At 49.8% G+C, this 22,843-nt stretch overlaps 1 protein-coding gene across 4 annotated transcripts in view; it reads left to right on the forward strand.

Moving 5' to 3' along the window:
* The window catches only part of GLI3 (GLI family zinc finger 3), a 278,170-nt gene extending 256,388 nt beyond the window's left edge, over positions 1-21,782 (forward strand). For 3 of the 4 annotated variants that reach the window (XM_002914138.4, XM_034665614.1, XM_034665619.1), the window contains 5 exons: positions 3,612-3,761; positions 4,860-5,024; positions 10,161-10,451; positions 14,930-15,257; positions 15,984-21,782. In XM_002914138.4, the coding sequence (XP_002914184.2) occupies positions 3,612-3,761; positions 4,860-5,024; positions 10,161-10,451; positions 14,930-15,257; positions 15,984-18,325 (3,276 nt within the window). In that variant the 3' untranslated portion in view covers positions 18,326-21,782. Of the gene's footprint in view, positions 1-3,611; positions 3,762-4,859; positions 5,025-10,160; positions 10,452-14,926; positions 15,258-15,983 lie in introns of all 4 variants that reach the window. The other variant, XM_034665609.1, reaches the window with a different exon arrangement.
* Positions 21,783-22,843: the final 1,061 nt, after the last annotated feature.

The raw sequence follows: 22,843 nt of genomic DNA on the forward strand, positions 1-22,843 counted from the left end.
ACCCAGGTAGGCAGAAGGATATCTTCGTATCTCTTGAGAGTAATTGATTACATCCTGTGCTCAGCACTTGGACCTGGTCCCCGCCGGCCGAGGTGGTAGCGTCTTATTTCAAGAAAAATAACTTGCGGTCTCAATCCAAGTTTGTGCTCAAGAGTAGTTTCAGAAAAGCACAAAAGCCTATTAGATGGAACTCAGGTCTCCTGTACGGGGGCCGAGGGGAAAACCCCCCCAGCTGCTAACCTCTCTGGAAGCGAGGTTGCTTCTACCGCCCAGCGCAGTTTCTCCTGCAACCCTCCCCACGTGGAGATCAGCCGGCTGATTTTCATGGGATTCCCGGCCCTGGAATTTTCAGACATTGTCCCAAAGGCCAAGGTCGATGAGAGTCGGTGAGGCGTAAATATGAAATGGGATCTTTTAGCTACCGCTCTCTCATCAGCTCCTTGTCCCTTCTCTGTCCTGCTCAGCGGTGGGTCCCTCCACACCTCCATAGGCAGCTTCTCGGACTTCTCAGCCATCCAATTCCAACCTTTGCTTTGGAGCCTTCTGTCACTATTCCGGCCAGGCATGCACCTGAGGGGACTGGCAGGGTGTTGTCTTCCCCTCGGTCCCCTCACCTGGAGGAGCCAGACCCCTTCCCTCTCCTTCCAGAGGCCACTCCTCCAGTGCACTGGGGAGGGGAACAGACCAGAGTCTCCGACTTCAGCTGGCAGCCCTTGGCGCCTCCCCTGGTCACTCCAGTCTCCCTGAGTAAGGCCAGTGAAGAGTGGCTCCCCCTCCTCGGGGGCAGGCGTCCAAGTGCTGCTCTCTGTAAGTGAGTTCCATCCAAGGTTGTGTCCTACAGTCTTGCTGCTGGTGATCCGACTGCCACCTCAGTGATCTCCACCATGGAAACTCATGCCTTCTTACCGCACCAGGCCATGGCCGTGCGGGACGCCTCCTGTGTCTGTTAGACCCATCCTCTCCGGCCATGCATGCTCCTTACCTACCACACATGTTCCTCACCCTGTTCCTCAAAGGCACCAGGTTCTGTCCCACTGGTCTCGCTTTTCTGCCGTGGTGACCCTTCCCCCCCACACACACTCACTCTCTTATCTGCACAGCTGGCAGATCTCCATGCATGCTCAGGTCCTACTCTAAATGCCCCTCTGTGTGCCACACGGATTTGAGACCTCCTGGTAATTATTTTTAGAGAACCATCTTACTTCCTTTCACAACACTGATCACAACTGTAATTGTATAGTAATTTAAGGCATTATCTGCTTGGCTCCAGTAGACTGTCATTTCCTTAGGGCAGGAAGCATGTCCGTCTGGTTCCCCAGCACGGGGCTTGGCATGGAGTGGACCTCAGTATGCGCGAGTGAATGCATGACAGACGAGTAGAGTGCTGCAGTCACATAATGTACAGTGAGCATGTATTAATCGATGAGAAAAAGTGCTTCTAGAAAACTTGAGACTCGGCTCAATGCAGCATCCACTCAGAAAACCCTAGATAGTCTAGCTCATGCTCAGGGACTCCCACCATCTCCTCTTGGAGACCCGGGGATCTTGGATAACAAGCACTCCATTCTCTCAGGAAGTATGCATGCAGAACAGAAAGCGTACACTCATCCAGTGTCCCTTATGGCACCCATCAGGGTAGGGTCCGTGTTTGGGTATCATTCAGATCCTTTTGAATACTTGATAGTGTATCATCTTGTAATAGAACATGTTAGGGGCGCCTGGGTGGCTCAGTCAGTTAAGCATCTCTGCCTTCAGCTCAGGTCATGATCCCAGGGTCTTGGGATCGAGCCCCACATCAGGCTCCCTGCTCAGTGGGAAGCCTGCTTTCCCTCTCCCTCTGCCTGCTGCTCCCCTGCTTGTGCTTTCTCTCTCTCACTGTCTCTCTCTGCCAAATAAATAAATAAAATCTTTTAAAAAATGTTTAAAAAAGAACACGTTACATTAAAATCATGTTGTATGGACACTAGATGAAATGAAGCTAAGTTAAGATAAGCAGAAGCATCTCGTTCAATCTCTTTTGTCCAGTGAAAGTTCAGCTTACCACATGAGTCCAATCAATTCAGCAGATATTTACTAAGGACCTGCCAGGTGCCAGGGTCCCCAGCCAGTTGCTGAGACTGTGAAGCTAGACAATGTGGGTCCTGTTCTCTAGGAGTAGACTCAGCCCCCTTTCTAACTCCGTTTTCCAGCTCCGCCTGCCTCCCTCCTCCTTTCTCCTTCCCATCCTTTCTCCTTGTCCTTTCATGTACATCAGTCCAAGGAGCTTATTTCCAGTAGCTTGGGGAAAAAGGAACCAAGAGCAGTTTGTATGGAACAGATTCCTGCGACCGGCAGGAGCTGCTCAAGGAGCAGGGAGCTCACAGCAGTTGCCTTCCTCTGCCCTCACCCAGTGTTCAAGTCTAGAAAGCAGAACAAAGGTCATTTTTTCCTGCTGCAGCAGGCCCCCTCCTGGAGGAACCAGGCAAGTTTGGCTGAGGGTGGAAGGGTACCCGCGGGCCCTCAGAGACCACTCACTCCGGAGCTGGAGCCTAAGCAAGACAGTAATTAAACGTTCTGTTACGACCGCGCAGTGCATGGATTCCAAAGAGGGCTTTCTCTTATTGGACAGACTCATCTGTGGCGTGTTTCTACACACCTTTGAGAAAGTGCTTGTAAGAGCCTTAAATCAAGGCAAATAGAATATGGGGTAACCAGAGAATAAAACCAACAGGATCCACCCAGGACACTGATTTCCTCGGTAATGAAATGGACATTTAAATGACATAATCATCATAGTTAAATTGACTTAAATTTGATCCAAGGTGAGAACCTTCTCTTCCTTGGGCTCTTCCGTGGGGTTTTTTGTGTCTTCCCGTGGTCGGACCCTTGAGGTATGACTCCAAGGAACTATATAAAAAATGGTTCTAAAATTTTGAATTAAGGAGGCAGTCAGGGAAATTCATCTTCGTTTTAAAAACGAAGTGAAGAGAGTTCTAGAGAGCTGGAAAGAACCTTAGAGCCTAGGTAAGCCATCCCTGTATTTTGTATAGTAATTTAACGCATTATTTGTACATGAAGAAGGCTATGATCCAGAGACCAAAGCATTTCGTTGGTCTCCTGGTTCTCTTCAGTATTTGGTTCATTTGTCTGTGACGAATGACGTGTGTGCATGCACACGTGTGTGCGTGTGTGTGTGTTCCCTTCCTGAGATCTCAGCTGCAGCGCTAACCGAGGCCCAGAGCACTTGGGAGCTGGGGAGTTCCCCTGTGCTCTGTTGACCTTGACCCCCACTCGGCAGGTGAAAAAGGCAGAGGCCCAGCGAGGTTGTGTGGGTTCACCCCAACTCACAACTCCCCACTTAAGAGGCCATGTGCGGTCCCTTTTCTGGGCCACCAGGGCTCCTCCAAAGAGCGCTAGTCCTGCTGGTCAGGAAATACACGTGCGCGGTTCCTAAGAGCAAATTTACTAACGAAATGTACAAACTGGAAAAAAAAAAAAAGATCATCTGTGTCTAAAGTGATCATATAATCCTTAGGGCTGAGGGTCGGGGCACTTCTCGAACTCCCTTCTGTCGCCTTCAGAAATGAGGCCCGAGTTCCCACGCGCTTTCCCTTTCTTTCTCCCGCCCCCAGCATATAAATAACGACCACATTCACGGCGAGAAGAAGGAATTCGTCTGCCGGTGGTTGGATTGCTCGAGAGAGCAGAAGCCCTTCAAAGCCCAGTACATGCTGGTGGTGCACATGAGGCGGCACACGGGGGAGAAACCTCACAAATGCACTGTGAGTGTGCGGCGTGGGCTGCGGGCGTGGGCCCAGGGCCACCGGGCAGGTTGGGGCTCTGGTTCCCTGGGGGCCTCTGCGCAGCCGCTGTGGGGACGGACCCAGCCGAGGGGGCGTGGCCTGGTGGTGGGAGGAGCTGGGGTCTGTGATGAATGCCGGGAGTCCTGAGAGGGGGTTCTGGAATGGGGGGGGGCAGCCAGAAGTGGGGATGGAGCCCTGACAATCACACTTTGGGGGCAGCAGAAGCACTCTGACCTGCACTGTCCAACAAGGTAGCTGGGGGCCACGTGTGCCCCTTGGGTGCTTTGAAGACCTGGCCACCAAGGAACTGATTTTTTAAATTTAATTTCGTTTTTAAAAAATGGAAATATAAATGCCCCTGGTGGCATGAGGCTACCACGTTGAACAGCAGAGTGGCGGGCGGGCGGCTGCGGGATGCACTGGTGGGCACTGGAAGGAGCGCGTGGCCAGCATGCCTGCCCCAGCACTAATGCCCATCACGCCGGAGGACCCGGAGGCAGAGGGAGGTGCCGGCTTTGACTTAAAACCCGTAAGCCCACTTTTAAAAACAGAACCCACATGACTCTAAAGAGTTTTTCTTTGCCTTCCTGGTCTGTCCCCGTGGCCCGGTGTAGACCCACAAGAGGGCGGGACTAAGCCTTCTTTCAAGGAGGTGCCTCCAGGCGTACTGGGCACAGCTCAGCCCTGTGCTTTACATCTTAAAGGCCCTTTACAAACACGATCAAATTCCATGCCTTTGTGTGGACACAAAGCCATATTAGTGAACTTTGTGCTGAATCTAAAATCAGTGGGAATTTGAGGAGATCAATGAGCAGATAATGAAACCCATTGTCCACATTGAGTGGTCTATTTTAAAAAAAAAAAAAAAACAAACCTCCAGGACTTTTTAGTAGCCCTGAAAATGCTGTCTCTTGAACTGCACTGAGCCCCATCTGAATCCCAATAAATGCAGAGTTTAGTGGACTTTTGTTCCTCGGTTTTGAAAAGCTGCTGACCCAGTCTTTCATCAACTTTGAGGAAGGGCTGGGCATAAGCCGTTATTGTGTGCAGTAACGCACATTTACCTGTTGTTCTCAGTTTGAAGGTTGCACAAAGGCCTACTCGAGACTAGAAAACTTGAAAACGCACTTGAGATCTCACACTGGAGAGAAACCCTACGTCTGTGAGCACGAAGGTTGCAACAAGGCTTTCTCAAATGCCTCCGATCGCGCCAAGCACCAAAACCGGACGCATTCCAATGAGGTGAGGCTCCCCCACAAAACACTGTTTGGGCCCAGAGCTCAGGGTGGAAACAAAGAGCCCTCCAGGGCAATGCACGTGGAGACGAGACGAGGCCCATTCCGTTTCATTTCCTCTTGGCCCTTCCCAGCAGGAGTGGGCACTGAGGCTGCAGGTAAAGGCCTGGAGCCTTCTCCGTGGGGCCGGCTGCCAGTGGGCCCGGTTTGGTGAGTAATGCTGACCGAGAGAGGGAACTTCAGACCCCTGGCAAGCCAGTTTCACCTTGTTCAGAAGTGCCACCTACTGGTGAAACAGTAGGAACATTTAACTTCGGCCTTCCACCCGCTGGCTGGGCAGGCAAGAGCAGGAATCCAGGCAGAGGAGGACACTTCAGCAGCAAGGATAGATCAGAAGCAACGTGCTGACAGCAGACAGCTACTGCTAAGATGGCCACTTTCCCTTGCTTTCTCCAGGTGGTATCTTCAAATGCGTTCTATCCGAAAAGACTTCTACAGGACAACCAGCCTTGGCCACACATGATTTCCAGAGACATTCTAAACTCCCAAGCCTCTTGGGAGCTATTCTCAGAAATCCAGAATGGTTTCTAGTCAGTCATTGAAGATAGCATATTGGATAAGGCTTCATGGTTGGTGGGGTGGTTCCTGTTGCGTTGCTGGGACCTGTCGATAGTTACCCCCCAGAATTTCAGAGAAGCCTGGAGAATGACAATGATTTCACATTATTTTGCCTGGGTTTTCATGCAGGTCTGCCTCCAGGCCTTTGAGTTCTTTTGGAAGGTCTAGCTCAACGTTCTGGCTCCTCTGTGAAGCCTTCTCTTGAATGAATCTAGAGGTTCACAAAAAAGCCCCCTACATTTTGCATAGAAGTGGGGTATTGAGCCAGAATTTCTTAACATGAGACATAGTTCTGCCCCACTGAGGAGGTCATCAGTTTGCTTGACATGTGTGAGAGAAGGAGCACTTGACCTGGCTTAGTAGCTCAGGGACCATTGACTTTAAGGTCCTCGCCAAGTGTCCCTTCAGCTTAGGGTACAGAAAAAACACGTCTTTAATGGGATGACCTACACTTTCCCTAAACACACAAACACTTCAGCTCATAGGGGCACGTTCACAGTACAGACTCTTTTTGGAAGGGTCATGGCGGAATAAGGAGACTTAGGTCATTAGGAATCTCATTATTAATCAGCCGTTGGAGGGTATGTTAGGGGACATGCCACATCTCCATGTTTTTATGTCAAAAATGTCTTTACTACGTACAGTGGTTGCAGTGTAATCTGCTGTTCTTGTTTTGTGCAAAGTTTAAGGGGTTCTAGGCAAATCCATGGAGACAGAAGGAGATCAGTGGCTTCCAGAGGCTGAGGGAAGGGAGCAGGGGTGACTGCTAAGAGGTACAGGATTTCGTGGGGCACCTGGGTGGCACAGCGGTTAAGCGTCTGCCTTCGGCTCAGGGCGTGATCCCAGCGTTCTGGGATCGAGCCCCACATCAGGCTCCTCTGCTATGAGCCTGCTTCTTCCTCTCCCACTCCTCCTGCTTGCTGGCTGTCTCTATCTCTGTCAAATAAATAAATAAAATCTTAAAAAAAAAAAAAGAGGTACAGGATTTCTTTGGGGGATGTTGGAAATATTCTGGAATTTGATTGATAAGTGGTGACAGCTGCACAAGATTGTGGATGTACGAACTGCCACTGAATTGTGCCATTTACAAGGGTTCTTTTTATGGTATGTGGATTATATCTCGATTTAAAATGTTTTAGAGGATTCGATTAAGTTTGAATTAAATTAATATGCTTAACTGCACTCCACATATTTAAGTACAGTCGTGACAAGAAATTTAGAAGGTATTCATTCCCATAGATTTTTAGGCCACGTTGCCCTCCTGTTATTGTGGGGACATGGGGCCAGCGGGTGTGTTAGGCTTAGCAGTGCACACATACACACATACTTACTCAGCTTTTTATCTTTATTACGGATTTAAATTATGTGCACGGCTGTTTGCTTAAATGCATTAGCGCTGAGCTTGTCCACTTCTGTGAGGGGAGGAGTGCAGCACCGTAAGAGTGTCTGTCCATTATGAGATAGAAGATATCCTGTCCAATCATATCTTCCACCAGGGTTGAGCAGTGTGTCTAAAATAAATCAACCACCTTGACCACGCAGGGCTTTGGCCCTCCATACGGATGATGGACGGTTTCATATCCGCCAAAACTAAGAATCTAGATTTGTGCCATGAGCCGGGCCTGGATAAATCTAGACATCTTCTTTCATTTATTTGCGCTCTCTTGTTTATACTTTCATTCCTTCCCTAAACAAATCTCGAGCGCACACTTTGCTGTTCTGGGTGCAGAACAGAATGCTGTGGACTCGAACAGGAGGGGGTCAGTCCCATTCAGGAGGCCAGTCTGACCTTCCTTCTGCACCCCTAGCTGCCTCCCCCATTTGGGGCCATAGCAGTGGCCTCTGCCAGGGATCCCGACCCTAGACCACATAGGTCATGTCCCCCCAGAACCACGTTAGACAAGTATCCTTGAGCTCTGAGTCGGTTCTGTCTCCCTCTCCAGAATGTTCCAACAGCTTCCTCTTTCGTAGAGGAAAAGTTTAGACTCTCTAGGCTTGTGGCTGCTGGTACCGGCTCCAAGCCTGCCCTTCCAGGCTTGACCTAATTACCTCTGTGGCCATGCATGGAACCAGATGGCCACACCCGCATGCGTGAAGCCGTCCTGCCTCTGGACTGTGGCTTTTCTTTTCACATCCTCTTACCTTCATTTTTATCCCTTAGAATCTTGGCCTTCTTTCAGGACCCAGCTCCAGAGCCGCATCCTAATAAAGTTCTGTTCACGGATTAATTACTCAGTGCAGCAAAGACATTGTGATGAGCGTTTCATACATTGTCTTATTTAACCCTTAGACCCCACGAACTGGGCGTTATACCCAGATATAAAAACGTAGTAACTGATGCCCCCCACAGTCATCCCAGCTACAAAATGATTGTCCCCCGTCCACATCCTTCTGTGGCATTCGTACTTGGGACTGGTGATAATTATATGCTGTCTTATTTCTCCTGCATATTTTTCAACTCTGGATATTAAATCCTGCAATACATAACTTGATGTTCTCAGAGTCTTGCCTGTAGTGAGGACCATTAAATGTTTATTGAAAAATTAGTTGGATAAATGCTCGAAGTCAAGTAAAAAACACAACAACTCTTTCACAAAGTACGTTTCAGTTGAGTGAGTCAAAAAGGAAACGACCGTGGCAAGAGTTGAGCATCTAGGACAAGAGACACAGGTGACTCAGTGAGACTGACAACACTTGTCCCCACCTACAGTGATATTTCATTTCAGTCGTTGATCACAAGCAAAAACTTTCCTCCTCTGGCTGTGTCCTCATTTCCAAGCCAACCCAGAGTATACTCGTGCACGTCTTTTTGGGAAGAGTAGCTCCTCAGACGTGTAATGCTGGCCTGGCTTGGGGCTCTCTCCCCGCGTCCCCCTGCCCCCCGACACCAGCACCATACAGCCCAGTGTGCCCACTGATGGATCAGCCTGTCACGGTGGTGCGGTGTGCAGCGTAGGGCCGAGGTCAGGACGCTGTGAGGTAATAGCACTCACCCTGGAGCCATTCTTCTGTCCTAATGCATAGAAGTCGATGCGCTCGTTTCATTATATATGTGCCGCAAATCACACCAGCCCCTGAATAGAAGTAATTCATAGTTAATGGGAATCAATTCTCCCCAAAAGAATCTCAGATTTGGAGGTGAAGTCTCTCGGGATAATTTTCAGAGTCTTCACTACATTAGGACATTTCATCATTTTATGTAGCTCTCAGTCTGTTCTTGGGCTTTTAGTGAAAAAGCATCTTTTAGACACATATATTCTATAAGACAGCATCTTTTTTTAATATAATGGGTACATTATACTGATCATGCTTTTTATGACTATCGCTTACCTAATAGCTCATCTTTTGGTCTACATAGATACATATTCTTATAAGGATTCATGAATATATTATATTTCAAGCCAGGGAAACTGAATCTCTGTTTTGATGTCGGTCGTGAGTAAATGCCAACGATTCTGTGATTTGGGTAAATAATTTAGCTGTAAACATCCGTAGAGTTTTTAATGACTGCATTTGTAGGTTTGATCACTGGCCCACATGGAACATGGAATAATTCACAGGCCTTGGTAGTCAGGAGCAGAGCCAGACAGGAATCCTCATTTCCAGGACACCGCCTATCAGCCCTTCCCAGGTTGTGAGTGAGCATTCATAGACGGTCGAACAGGGCTTTACAGCTTTGAGAATTAGAAAGGTTCGGGATATTCCGAGCCCCGACCATCCCACACAGTTGTAATGCAAGCCAAATGGACATATTTTAGTGACACCTAACACGGAGGAGGCTGTAGGCAATTTTTTTTTACTACATCTATGTGCAGAGAGCACATTTTCAAAAAGGGTGTAGTGATTTTTGATCTGAGAACTAGGACATCTCTGAGAAATTTCTTCACACAAACTCTCCAAAGGCATAGAGTGTTCTTCTGATGAGGTGATGGGTGTCTAAGCCTTCTTCCATAGTTGTCACCACCACCATCATCACCATCACCATCACCATCGTCTTCACTGTCACCATCTTCACTCTTTTTATATTTTTTTAGATTTTATTTATTTATTTGATAGAGAACAAGCAGGGAGAGCAGCAGGCAGAGGGAGCAGGGAGCCCGACATGGGGCTTGATCCCAGGACCCCGAGATCAGGACCCAAGCCGAAGGCAGACACCCAACTGACTGAGCCCCCCAGGTGCCCCAGTCATCTTCAAATACCTACTAAGCGGCTGCCACGGCACCAGAATCCTTCTTCCTACTCATAGGATAAAAGTTTCCAAGAACATGCAGGCGATTTGCACATTTGTATCTCTCCTGGAGCACTCTCTAGAATGATAGCCTATTAAAGCTAGATTCGCTGGCCTCTGAACAGTGCTCAAATGGCCTTTATTAACCCTTAGTACCTAAAGGTGTCCGAACACCTCCGAGCTTGGTGGAAGTGCTTTGAAAGAATTAAAGGGACAGTGCGCGTCCCCGAGACTATTGGGCTGGGGCATTAACGCTTTGATAACAATCTCTTATTTCATCCTTGTGGCTTTTGGCAGAAACCGTACGTGTGTAAAATCCCAGGCTGCACGAAGCGCTACACAGACCCGAGTTCCCTCCGGAAACACGTGAAGACAGTGCATGGCCCAGAGGCTCATGTCACCAAAAAGCAGCGTGGGGACATACATCCTCGGCCCCCCCCACCACGCGATTCCGGCAGCCATTCACAGTCCCGGTCGCCCGGCCGGCAGACTCAGGGAGCCCTTGGGGAGCAGAAGGACCTCAGCAACACTACCTCAAAGCGGGAAGAATGCCTCCAAGTGAAAGCAGTCAAGGCAGAGAAGCCCATGGTATGTCATTCACTTTCCTTCTGCTTGTCCCCAAGCCATCCTAGGTCATTTTATAAAAAGTCACCAAGGGCATGAGGAGCGACTAGACCGCCCCGGTCCTCACTGCATTAGGCTCTCCGATTGAAGGGGTCAGGAGCTCGGAGACCCGGATTCCTTACTTAAGGTTAATCAGCATAGAATAACTCCGAAAAGAGCATCAAGGTTTGCTAACTGGTTTTTAAGATCAACCTGGAACCATGCGCTGCATGGCAGGTAGAAAGAAAGGCATGCCTGTCTACATTTTCAGTAGACCTGTAATGTAGAAAATCAGCCATTCCGTCTTCCTGTAAGCATGTCTTTTGCTTTGTGCTTTGCCCTGGTGACCCTGAGATAAATAAGCCACTGTCCCTATTCTTTAGGCGTCTATAGTCCTGTGGGATAGACAGACCACCAAAAAGCAAATACTGACAACTCAGTGTGATGGGTCTTTCACACGAGTCTGGGTCAAGGCATTTGAGAGGGCGACACACCACCAGCACCCTTGAGGATGTGATGGGGGTGGCGGGGGTGGCCCTCAGGTTCAGCACTCAGGAGGAGGAGGGAGCAGGGCCTGGCATTGCAGCGGGAGCCGCGGGGCCCCAGGACGCTGTGCAGGAGTAAAAACGAGTGAGGAGGAAAAAGGCTTATATTGTACCAGTGCCGGCGAATGACATGGCACGGCTGATTTTTGGAAAAGCCAATTCCAGCGCCTGGCTAGGGATGGGCTTGATAGACGGGAGACCATTTCTGCAGAGGTGCCCGAACCAAGGAGGTGAAGAGCAAGGGAGGCATTTGAAAGCTGTCATCGGGAGAAATCATTCTGGTTTGGGGACTTACCAGCCACCAGACTGATGTATGGGATTAGGCTACTGTTGCAGCTTCTTTCAAACTTCCCTGGTGATTTTTTTTCATTAAGTACGTGCCATACTAAAAAGTCTACAACTGTAAGAAAGGCAACGAGAAGAATGACAAGAGGAGCTTTTGAAAAAGCGTCGATACATTTGTATTTGAGGCTCCACCAGTGTGTCGGGGTCTCGTCTGGCACTCCCTAGACGGAGAAACGTACCAGATAGAAGTCGTGTGCTTGGATTTCCAGATGCTCGGGAGTGATCAGAACCGCATAGCTCTACTCAGTCTCAGGAAGTATCTCCTTAAAATTAGAAAAGTCCAGCAATTGGATGGACATCCTAGGAGTTCCTGAGTGATGTCCCCATGCAGCAGTACGTATGGATAGGAAATAATGTGCACATACGATTCCGGAGTTGAGCAAGTGGAATTTAATGATCGTTTGAATCTTAGTTGACTTACTGAGTTTAAGAGTTTTAGAAAGAGACATTAAGTGTAGTCAAAAATAATACAAATAAGCTATCCAGATCTATCATAACTTCACAGTGGGTAGCTGTATTTTGCTTTTAAAAAGTACCTTAGTCGAAGGAAAGAAAGAAAAATAAATATAAAGCAGTTTAGCCAAAAAATAAAATAAAAATAAAAAGCACCTTAGTCAAAAGTCGATATATGTATTATGACTCATCGCCATACTTTAAAATTAATCCGTTCGTAAGCAGTACTGTACATACTTTTTTGGGGGGACCACATATCCATTTCCTAAAATTAAGTCCACCTGTACAACGTGCAGAACATTCAACAGTTTATCCTCAAGTGTTTAATGAAACAAGGAAAATGAATTTGTAGTCTCCTAGATTATGTCATCAAAAGACAATGTTTTAAAAAATAAAAAAAAGTTTAAAAAGACAATGATTTATGTTCTTCGGGCATCCTAAGGACCCAGAGTCTCTTGTACCATTAATGTATATCCCTAGCTCAAGAAAACTTGTCAGCTCCTCTCCAAACACCCATTATTTAAAAAAGAAAATCGGTAGAAATAAGGATGCATAGTTATTTTGCTTAGTGATATCTGAGATGCCTCAAGATGTGAACTATTTTATAAAGTAATGAGATCATAGAAACATAGGCTAGGAGGGATCCTAGAGATTGAGACGAGGCTCCATATTTTATAGGTAAGGCTAATAAATTAATCAAATTTCCCTCAGGAGACTCTTTTGTCTGTATATGTCCAGACATATATAAATATAAGTAGATTGCTTCGTAGACATTTACTAATGCATATGAGATTTACATTTCTAATATTCTTTCTTTAAAAACGTGTCTTTGATCATCGTGCTATGAATTAAATTCTTTCTTCTTTTTTCTTATTAATTCCACATCTCTTCTGTGTCACGCTCCTAAATGTCTTGTTCTCACTTCCTAAGGACAGTGGGTAATAAGGTGAGGGAATTTTGGCTTCTCTGCTCTTTCTGTTTTGTGTTCGTTTTAACGTTTAACTTCTATGCGTTTGATTTTTCTTTAGTTTTTGTGCTTTGTGATATCTTTGGTAGTGAACGTCACTCAGCTACGTTTCGAACATAGAAACAATGTGTTTTGAACATTCAGCATGTGGAAATGTGGGGTTAGATGGTGAAATTCATTGTTCTATTTGTCCAGGTGTTCATAACAAATGGCGGCCGGCCGACCAAGCAGATGTTCTCAAAGACTATTTCATTATCAAATTGACACATGTAAATTCATTCTGGGACCAGACAGGTACATCCCTCTTTGAGGACGATCTGGACACATTTGTTGTTTGCAGTTTAATCTGTATCGAAAGGTCTGAGCGCCTCTGAGCTGCTCTCTGGTTATAAATGCATTTGTGGCTCCTTCCGTGCCCTGGGGAAGCGTGAGTCTGCCATGCGTGTGTGCATACACACACACAGATTCACTTGCACACACTCTGAACTGACAGTCCAAGAGTCAAAGACCTCTGAAGTCCTGCATGCTCCAAGTACCTTGGGAAGGAGCAGGTGGCCTGGAGCCCCAGGATTCTACGGAAGCAGAACGTGAGCAAGGCTTCCCGAACTCACAATCAGACTTGTGTATCTTCTTTGGCTCTGCTTGGTTGCCCAGGACAAACTCAGTGTATCACGTGGCACTCACTTAGAAAGTGTTCATCTGCTTGGCTCTATGTATGTGGTTGCAGAATGAGTGTGATGGGTTCCACTGAGAAGCCCTCTGCCTAAAACCCCTTCCCGACAGCTCTGTGCACTCCACCTGGGACAACATGGGAGTCCGTAACTGAGTGTGTGGGTGTGTGTGTGTGTGTGTGTGTGTGTGTGTGTGTGTGGTTCTCTCTCCCCGGGGAATTTTCTTCGGGCTGCTGGCAGGCTCCAGTGGTTACAGGAAAGCTGGAGAGGGCTCCGTGGAGAACTGGAAGTCGTGCTGGGCGGGGAGTCTAGGCTGGTTGTAACATTGACTTTGTGACTTTGTGACTTTGGGCAGTCACTGAACTTCTCTCAACGTCACTTTTCTTATCCACGCAAAAGGGGTTATGCTGTTTATCAACCAGTGGAATTTTAGGTAGAGCGGTTCTACGTTGTGCAGACTGGCCATTGAGGGCCGTTTTATATGGTGCCCCCCCCCGACCTGAGGACAGCCAGCTCTCCTCTGCTCCCCATCTCCAGGAGCCCCGGCGTGGGTGGTCCTTTCCCTGATGGAAAGCCAGTGCACTGGATCAAGTTTCTAACTTGCAGAACTGGCTTAAACAGTCCACACAGTTGTGGTTAGGAAAACATTGCCTGATTCTCCTAGAGAAACACCAGGGCCCTTTAGGGGAAGGGTTAGATAATTCCCCAGACTCGGACGCCTGTAACTTGCAGCTCTTCTTCCCCTCTGGGTACAGCAGCAGCTAAGCAATTGAAATTTTTCCTCTTAGAGCTGCCTTTATGCACAGCCTGGTTGGGGTGCTAGAGAGCACGTGAGTATAGACAGAAGGGGGAGAGGTTACAGAGAGCTTGGGGAAGGAGCCCTGAGCAGCTCAGAGAGGGTCTTGCAGGAGAGGAGTTAGTGTGTGCCTTGAGCACCCCTCTTCCACGGATGCCGTGGATGAAAGCCACCTGGGATAAGATGAACCGCGAAAGTTCTCAGAGCCAATCAGGAACCATTTCCTAGGTCTTTTTATATGTCATGTGCTCTCTGAGCCTCACACTTAATTCCCGCCACAATCCTGAATATAAGTAAGTTGTCCCCATTTTGTAGATAAGGAAACTGAGGTTTAGAGTGACTGTTTTGCCCAAAAAATCAAGTCAGGTCAAGTCGTGCAAGTGGGATTAGAGCTGAGGAAGCCTGTTTGCAGAGTTGGCATCTGGGGCAGGATTCCGTGGCTGAGGTCGTGCCAGTCACCCCCCCGTTCAGCACGCCCCGCTTCCATTGCCCCCACTGCACATCCGCCTGGCAGCTCATCAGCCGCTGCGGTCGAGAGAGGCCACCTCCATTCACCGGCTCACAGTTCTCCTCACTCCACTCCCGGAGCACCCTGCGGGTCTAGGTCTGCATGAGCTCTCGTTTTTGGCTCCCTTTCCGTTCTCCTTCCCGGTAACATCTCTTTCCTTTGCTCTTAACCCCAGCAGACATCTCAGCCAAGCCCTGGTGGTCAGTCTTCATGCAGCAGCCAACAGTCCCCCATCAGCAACTATTCCAACAGTGGGCTCGAGCTTCCTCTGACCGACGGAGGTGGTGTGGGAGACCTCGGGGCCATTGACGAAACCCCAATCATGGACTCGACCATTTCCACTGCCACTACCGCCCTCGCCTTGCAAGCCAGGAGGAACCCGGCAGGGACCAGATGGATGGAGCACGTAAAACTAGAAAGGCTCAAACAAGTGAATGGAATGCTTCCACGACTGAACCCCATTCTACCCCCCAAAGCCCCTGCAGTCTCTCCTCTCATAGGAAACGGTGAGTCCCTTGCCCCCCCTCATGTCGGCTCCAGGCTCTCGGTTCTGTCCATGCACCTGAGCCGCTGTGAGAAGATCCAGGCTCAGTGTGTGCTGGTGTATCCCCTGTCCCCATACACGTCGGTGTTGCCTTTCTGGAGAGCAGGTGGTATGGGGATATTACCGCCACAGAAGGTAGCTCACGGTGTGCTCACAGGGTGCATGACTCGTTCTCACGGGGAGGTCGTCACTGTCGCACCGGGCTGAGCACGTCTCTCCCACAGAGACATCTGGTCTCCCATCTGCACCCGGGAGGTCAGCAGCCCCCTTGACTGATGTGTTCCCAGGGCAAGGAAAGCCAGGCAGCCTTTCGAATGAGCAGCCCCACGTCAGCTTTTGCTTCTGAGCTGACAGTGAATAAAAGCCTTTGGCCTTGGACTTGCCAATGTCCCCGGAGCACTGTGTCCTACACCTGTGAAGGAGCTCAAGTGATCCAGGCTGTGCTTACTGCTCGGATTCAGCCACGGGTCTGCACGCTTTCCCGCGGACTCGCAAGCAGTTTCTATGCACACAGCCACACCCACTCCTTCACTGTTGCTTGGGCCCTTTGGGGCCGCACAGCAGAGGGTGCTGGCTGGGGCAGACACTGCCGGGCCCAGGGAAACCAGATCTAGTTTCGCCCCGTCCTGCACCCTGCCCTGTTTGCAGCCCGCCCGACATGAACGAGTCTCCCACCCTTTCTCCGCAGGCACGCAGCCCGGCACCAGCTGCAGCTTGGGCGGGCCCATGACTCTTCTCCCGAACAGAAGCGACCTTTCTGGTGTGGACATCACCGTGCTGAACACGCTGAGCCGGAGAGACAGCAGCACCAGCACCATCAGCTCGGCCTATCTGAGCAGCCGCCGCTCCTCGGGCATCTCCCCCTGCTTCTCCAGCCGGAGATCCAGCGAGGCGTCCCAGGCCGAGGGCCGGCCCCAGAACGTGAGCGTGGCCGACTCCTACGACCCCATCTCCACCGACGCCTCGCGCAGGTCCAGCGAGGCCAGCCAGGGGGACGGCCTGCCCAGCCTGCTCAGCCTCACGCCGGCACAGCAGTACCGCCTGAAAGCCAAGTATGCAGCGGCCACGGGCGGGCCGCCCCCCACCCCGCTGCCCAACATGGAGAGGATGAGCCTGAAGACCAGGATGGCCCTGCTCGGGGACGCCAGGGAGCCGGCGGGGGCCCTGCCTCCCGTGCACCCCCCACGGAGGTGTAGCGACGGGGGCGCCCACAGTTACGGCCGCCGGCCACTGCTTCCCACCGACGCGCTGGGCAACGGCGTGAGGAGGGCCAGCGACCCGGTGAGGACGGTGTCCGAGAGCCTCTCCCTGCCCCGGGTGCAGCGTTTCACCAGCCTGCACAGCTTCAACCCCCCGGCGTTGCCTCCGTCCCTGGAGAAGCGGAACTTAGTGCTGCAGAACTACACTCGGCCAGAGGGCGGCCAGCCCCGCCACTTCCCGCCGTCTCCCTGTCCTCCGAGCATCGCCGAGAATGTCACCCTGGAGTCCTTGACCATGGACGCCGATGTGAGCCTGAACGATGAGGATTTCTTGCCCGATGATGTGGTGCAGTATTTAAATTCCCAGAACCAAGCAGGGTATGAGCAGCCCTTCCAAAGCGCCGTCTCTGACGACGGCAAAGTGCCCCACGGGCCCGGCCTGGGGAATGGGCATGGAGACTTCGACCCCCCCGGGCTGCCAGACAGCCACGCCGGCCATGCCGGCCAGCCGTACCGGCCGCTGGAGCAGCCTTGCCCCGAAGCCAGCAAACCCGACCTGCCCATTCAGTGGAATGAGGTCAGCTCCGGCAGCGCCGACCTGTGCTCCTCCAAGCTGAAGTGCGGCCAGCGGTCCACGGCGCAGCAGGCTCGCGCCTTCGGCTTATACGGCAACGTGGGCGTCCACCCACAGAACCCCTTGAGGAATGGGGCCGGCCCAGCTGGGGGGTACCCGACCCTCGCAGAGCACGGCAGCTCCTACGGCGGCCCGGAGCACTTGGCGAGCCACAGCAGCGGACCAGGCACCAATGGAAACGCCTTCCATGAACAGCCCTACAAGGCCCAGCCATATGGGAACTGCCTCAGCAGGCAGCCCGGGGCCCCCGGCTTGCTCGACGGGGCCTGCGGTGCTGGGGTTCAAGCGGCAAAGCTGAAAAGCACCGCGGTGCAGGGCAACGGGGGCCAGCCAGATTTTGGCCTGTCGGTGGTGCCCGACGAGTCAGCGGGCAGCGCTGTGAATGGCATGGCGCCCCCAGACCTGGTAGGCCAGGGCTACCTGGCCCCTCAGCTACTCAACGACGGCATGCACCACCAAGGGGCAGGCCGCGCCGGTCAGCAGATGCTAGGGCAGGTTAGCGCTACCTCACATGTCAACATCTATCAAGGGCCGGAGAGTGGCCTGCCGGGGCCTGCCTGCCTCGGCAGCCAGCCGTCCAGCTTGGCAGCTGCCAGGGGCTACCAGCCCTGTGCCGGCTATGGGGGCGGCAGGCGCCAGGCCGTGCTGAGGGGCGGCCTCGCTCTGCAGCAGGGACAGCTCAGTGACACCAGTCAGACCTGCAGGGTGAACGGCGTCAAGCTGGAGACACAAGGGCAGCCCCATCCGCTCTGTTCTAACCCACAGAGTTACTCTGGTCAGTTCTATGACCAAACCGTTGGCTTCAGTCAGCAGGACGTGAAAACGGGTTCGTTCTCCGTTTCGGAAGCCAACTGCCTGCTCCAGGGGCCCGGCGCCGAACACTCTGAATTACTCTCCCCAGGTGCTAACCAGGTGACGAGCACAGTTGACAGCCTCGACAGCCACGACCTGGAAGGGGTGCAGATTGATTTTGATGCAATCATAGACGACGGGGACCACGCCAGCCTGATGTCAGGAGCCCTGAGCCCCAGCATCATTCAGAACCTTTCCCACAGCTCCTCCCGCCTCACGACGCCACGCGCGTCCCTCCCGCTGCCCGCGCTGTCAGTGAGCACCACCAACATGGCCATTGGGGACATGAGCTCGCTGCTGACCTCCCTCGCGGAAGAAAGCAAATTCCTTGCAGTGATGCAGTAGGCATTAGGGGAAAGGCTGCCAACCAACATGAAATTTTAGGAGTTTAAAAGATTAAATGGACTGGGTTTTTTGATGTTTTTTTGGGGTTTTTTGTTTTGTTTTGTTTTGTTTTGTTTTGTTTTTTAGTCCTCTATGTATTTTAGCAATCTCATCTCACCTAACTGGGATGTTTCAAGTATATTCCTTTTATGGAAAAGGACTCTGAACAACCCTAAAGTATTCTAGGGAGAAACTGTCTTCCATTTCAGTTTTGAATCAGTATTGTTACACTCGAACCATCCTCTCCGTTTTCCTTTTTTTTTTTTAACTGTAAGCCCGCCCCCCTTTTTAGTAAACCAGTGTAAATGTGTGATGTGCGTGTTCTTCTTTTCGAAGAGAGATCAGACGAGAGGATTTGACGTGTTTCTCTGTTACTCAAAGGAAATAGGAGTTGGTGTGCTTTTGACCAAGGGGTGACACTTCCAGCTTTTTAAATTTTCCTTTACATGTGCTCTGTGTTTCTGTTTTTTGTTTTCTTGGGTGTTTTTTTGGTTGTTGTTTTTTTTCTTTTTCTTTTTTCTTTTTTCTTTTTTTTTGGTAATTCCCACATTGGGCCCAAGAATCAGAATATGGATCGTGAGGGTAAGAATCCTTTGTGGGTGCGCTGTAGCGGACATAACCAATATTTGATGTGCTCCCCACCCCAGTTCAGGTCATGGCATGCTTTCGACGGTTGCACACAAGTGGGAATTTGGGGCTCTGGCAGATGAACACGAGTTTGCTCACAGTTGGGGTGCAGAATTCCTCCTGTCCGTCGGTGCACTCAGGGCAGGTCCGTCTATGTGCTCACTTCTCAGTTATCCACGTTGCTTCTCTTCCCTCTGTCTCCACGACCGTTCGGTATTGCTCCGCACTCCAGGGAGAGAGGGGAAGGGCAGTGGGTTTGCGACTTCCATCTGTTCTGGTAAGAAGTTAGGTAGATTGTAGAGTGAAGCTACTGGGTAGAAATAGTTTGGGGGACATTTGTGGGTTTGCTGTATTTGTTGATTTATAGTTCCATCTCTTTACCCGTTATCATAGATAACTGAGAATTGATGATATATAGGTCTAAGTATTTAGGTATTTAAACAACCCCACAGCAGGCTACTTCATTAACATACATTAATTCCACCATAGTGAAGGAGTATTTCTATCCTAAGCGCCCTATTTTAAGGGATTTATAAAACTTAGTTGTAAAGGAAAAAGCTCACATACGATGACGTTTGGAATAAATCACTTTAACCGTTGTTAGTGTTTGAAAGCACTAGGGAGGCTGGTTACTACCAGTGTGGATGCCTTTTCTTACACCCGATCTATTAAATGATGCATCCATTTAAGAAGTTCAATGTTCTATGCAGTTAGTCCTTCATGTGGACTTAATCTGAACCTTTGTTTTGGATTAAAACACTTAAAGACTAAAAAAGTGAGCTACGGGCCATGTGCGGCCGATACACATAAAAGACATACTATGTGTGTACCAAGTACAGGGATTATCCACATTTTACATTTAAAAATATGTAAACTATGAAAAATAAAATATTAACACCTTGGACTACCTGCTTTCTTTTGTCCCATTGACCCTGGAAGTTGGATTTATCCAGAGTGACTCATGAGTCAATTGTATGGCTTTTTCCCCTTTATTCCTGCCATTTAAATTAGCATTAGACAAAGTCGAGTAAAATAGAACATTAGATGATAGGAAGAAAATGTTAGCACCAGCCCATTTTTCTCACATTCCTGATCTCTCATTTGGACCAAGAATCTCAGTGTGGAGGTAAATTTGCCCTTTGGGACTTTGTGGCTAAGAAAGTTGGGTTTGCTTTCAACTGAATGTTCCTGAAACCATTGGGAGGGGTGCTGAGACTTCTCCCACTGCCCTCCCACATCCAGCACCTGCTTTTAAGGACGCATCTGCTTTGGAACAGAGCCCAAAAAGCAAAAGACAGCTACTGATCAGAGCTCAGTGGAGTGGAGTCTACCCCTTTGCAACAGAAAAGAACCAGGCTTTCTCTGTGTTCCTCAAAGAGGTCATGACCTGGTCACAAGATCGGCGGTCCATTCCCTGAGTCTCCTTTTTCCACAAACAGCAGAACCTCTACGCCCCGATCTTATCTTCCGTGCTCTCACGGTTTGGCCTGATCCTGTTCTTGGTTTCCAAGCTCGGGACCTGGGCGTTCTGCAGCCTGCTGAGTGAGGACAGCGGTCCCCGGGACCACCCTGCCCTCCTTGTCCATCAGAGTCCTTCCCCAGTAAAACTCCCAGATGTGACCTGCGCTTCTCAATTACCCTAAGTTCCTTCCTCGCCTGCCCTCCATGGAAGAACTGACGGCAGCCATGGGAGGACTGTTGTCATCCTGTGTCTCTGTTTTGCCCTGTGGTTTCAGCTGATTCTCTGCATTGCTCCCTTTCTTTGCCTTTTCATACTTGGTTTCCTTCCTTCTACCCTTAGATTTGCAGAGATAGTCCTAGTTCAGTGCAGTCTTTGGCTTCTCTCTAGGGAAATCTCAGAAAGATGGGGAAGAGGGGAGAGGGAGGAGGAAAGTGTATTTTTCCAGGAGTGCCACGATGTGTCCTGATGGTCAGTGGAAGGAAGGTCTTTTGGGGCCACTTGGAAGCGTCCCATCTGTAGACTTGGCTTCTCCTCTGGCAGGATCCATCCCCAGCCGCTAGCCTCCAGCCTTCTCTCCACTTCTCCGACCCTGGCGTTGAGGGAGACAGCAGGAACTCAATAGTGTCACATCTGACTTCTCAGTACAGGCTCAAATGTGGTACTCCTCTGGAACACCTGTGTGAGCCGTGTTTTTATTGGTTAAACCATTTTGTTTTCTTTCCTAAAGAGCTAATGAGACTGCCCCTTGTTCCTCATACGTTGGCTCGTCCTCTTGAGCTGCAGAGTTGTGATTCTTGCAATGTATGTGCCTTATTTTATGTTGATCTTGTCGATGCGAGGGACCAGTTGGTGTTGCCCGGTCGGAGCCCAAGGCTGTGCGCCCCCTGCCCCCTGCCCCCTGGCCGGCCGAGAGCACACGATCGGAGCAGAGTCTGAGCGGTCTTGTAACCTGGTTTCCCGTGTTGTTTTGAACTGATGGAGGGTGTTCTCTTCTGACAAGTCACCGTTCTGTATCTTGCAAACGTGTAAAATAAAAGACGAGTTCATTTTTTTCACCTTTTTTAGATTTTTAAAAAATAAAATGTGTAATCCTTTTTTAAAAGAAACACATGTAAATACATTTAAGTATTGTTAGGCATAGTGTTCGGATGTGGCCGGCCCTGGGCCTTCTCGGATCAGCCTGCAGCCGTGCGATGCCCCCACGCCCAGCTCATGCCAAGGGCCGCCGTCCTGCCACACGTGGACTCTACTTTCGCTTTCAGAACCACCTAGTCCTTTTGTAACAAAAAGAAAGAACAATGTTTCTTACAATGTCAATAAAAAAAAGCTTTGTACTGAAACGATTACAGGGTTGTTTATTTGACCCATAGCTAAAGGGAATGATGCTTCCTTGGGAAAACTCCAGAGTTTTCTTTGGGACGCAGACTCCCCTCTTTCCCCTCCCCCCACATACAAGCTGAGCACACTTCCACCCCGAAACTCAGATTCCTCATCCCCAAGGCTGAGAATAAGATGCTGGTGCACGCTTCTGGGGGTGATGTCGGGGTGTGTACCTGGGAGGCACGCCCGTTGCAGCCCTAATGGTTTTTCTTAATTTTATCACTTTGAGAAACTCTGGGGAAGGAGCGTGAATATGGTCCAGTGTCTAACAACTGAACTTGTTTCTCTTCTATAAATTATCCTCTTTTTTCAAAGGATATAAGGTATAATACCTATTAACAGAAAATTTGACATGGTAGAAACCTACTTTTGTGTGGCTTTTAAGAACTGACTTCAGACAGAGAAATGGAAGTGATTCTCTAATTTGTCTTTTCTTATCTGTTTTCAATATTCTGTAGATCACCATAAAAGCCTCCAAAGGGTCCCCTTCCTCTTTCTGAGTAGCAGCGGGTGTCCTTTGGGCTTCCGCTGGGTGTCAGGATCCCAGGCCTCCCGGGGTGGGTGTGGCCCTGGAGCGCAGGCTGCTGGTTACACCAGCACCCGCCAGGGGACTCCCATCCCATGAGTGATGAATGCGTCCTCCCCCGCAGGGATTCTGCAATCGTAGGGATGCTTCCTGCTCTCCTAAGTCACGAGGGAGGACTTGCTCTCATAAATCCAGAATTCTTTGCTTTCGTAACTAGAGCCCTCACATGAGGCATCCAAATGAATTCAGAAAAAAAAGAAGGAAAAAATGAATTCATACTCTAACTTAGGTATCAATTGTCAGCTCATAAATGTATTCCACATAGTAAGTCAGAGTAAAACAAGGAAAATGAAGCGCACAGAAGGGTCAGGAGGGAAATGGGATGCCCCGAATGGTGCAGCTCCTGTGAGCGGGCAGACAGTTGCGGCCTGAGGTTTGTTTCAAACGCCTTCCCGAGTAGGAGACTCAGAAGCAGAGTTGGGGC

Source organism: Ailuropoda melanoleuca, chromosome 1, assembly GCF_002007445.2.
Source record: "Ailuropoda melanoleuca isolate Jingjing chromosome 1, ASM200744v2, whole genome shotgun sequence".
In the NCBI taxonomy this organism is placed as follows: domain Eukaryota; kingdom Metazoa; phylum Chordata; class Mammalia; order Carnivora; family Ursidae; genus Ailuropoda; species Ailuropoda melanoleuca.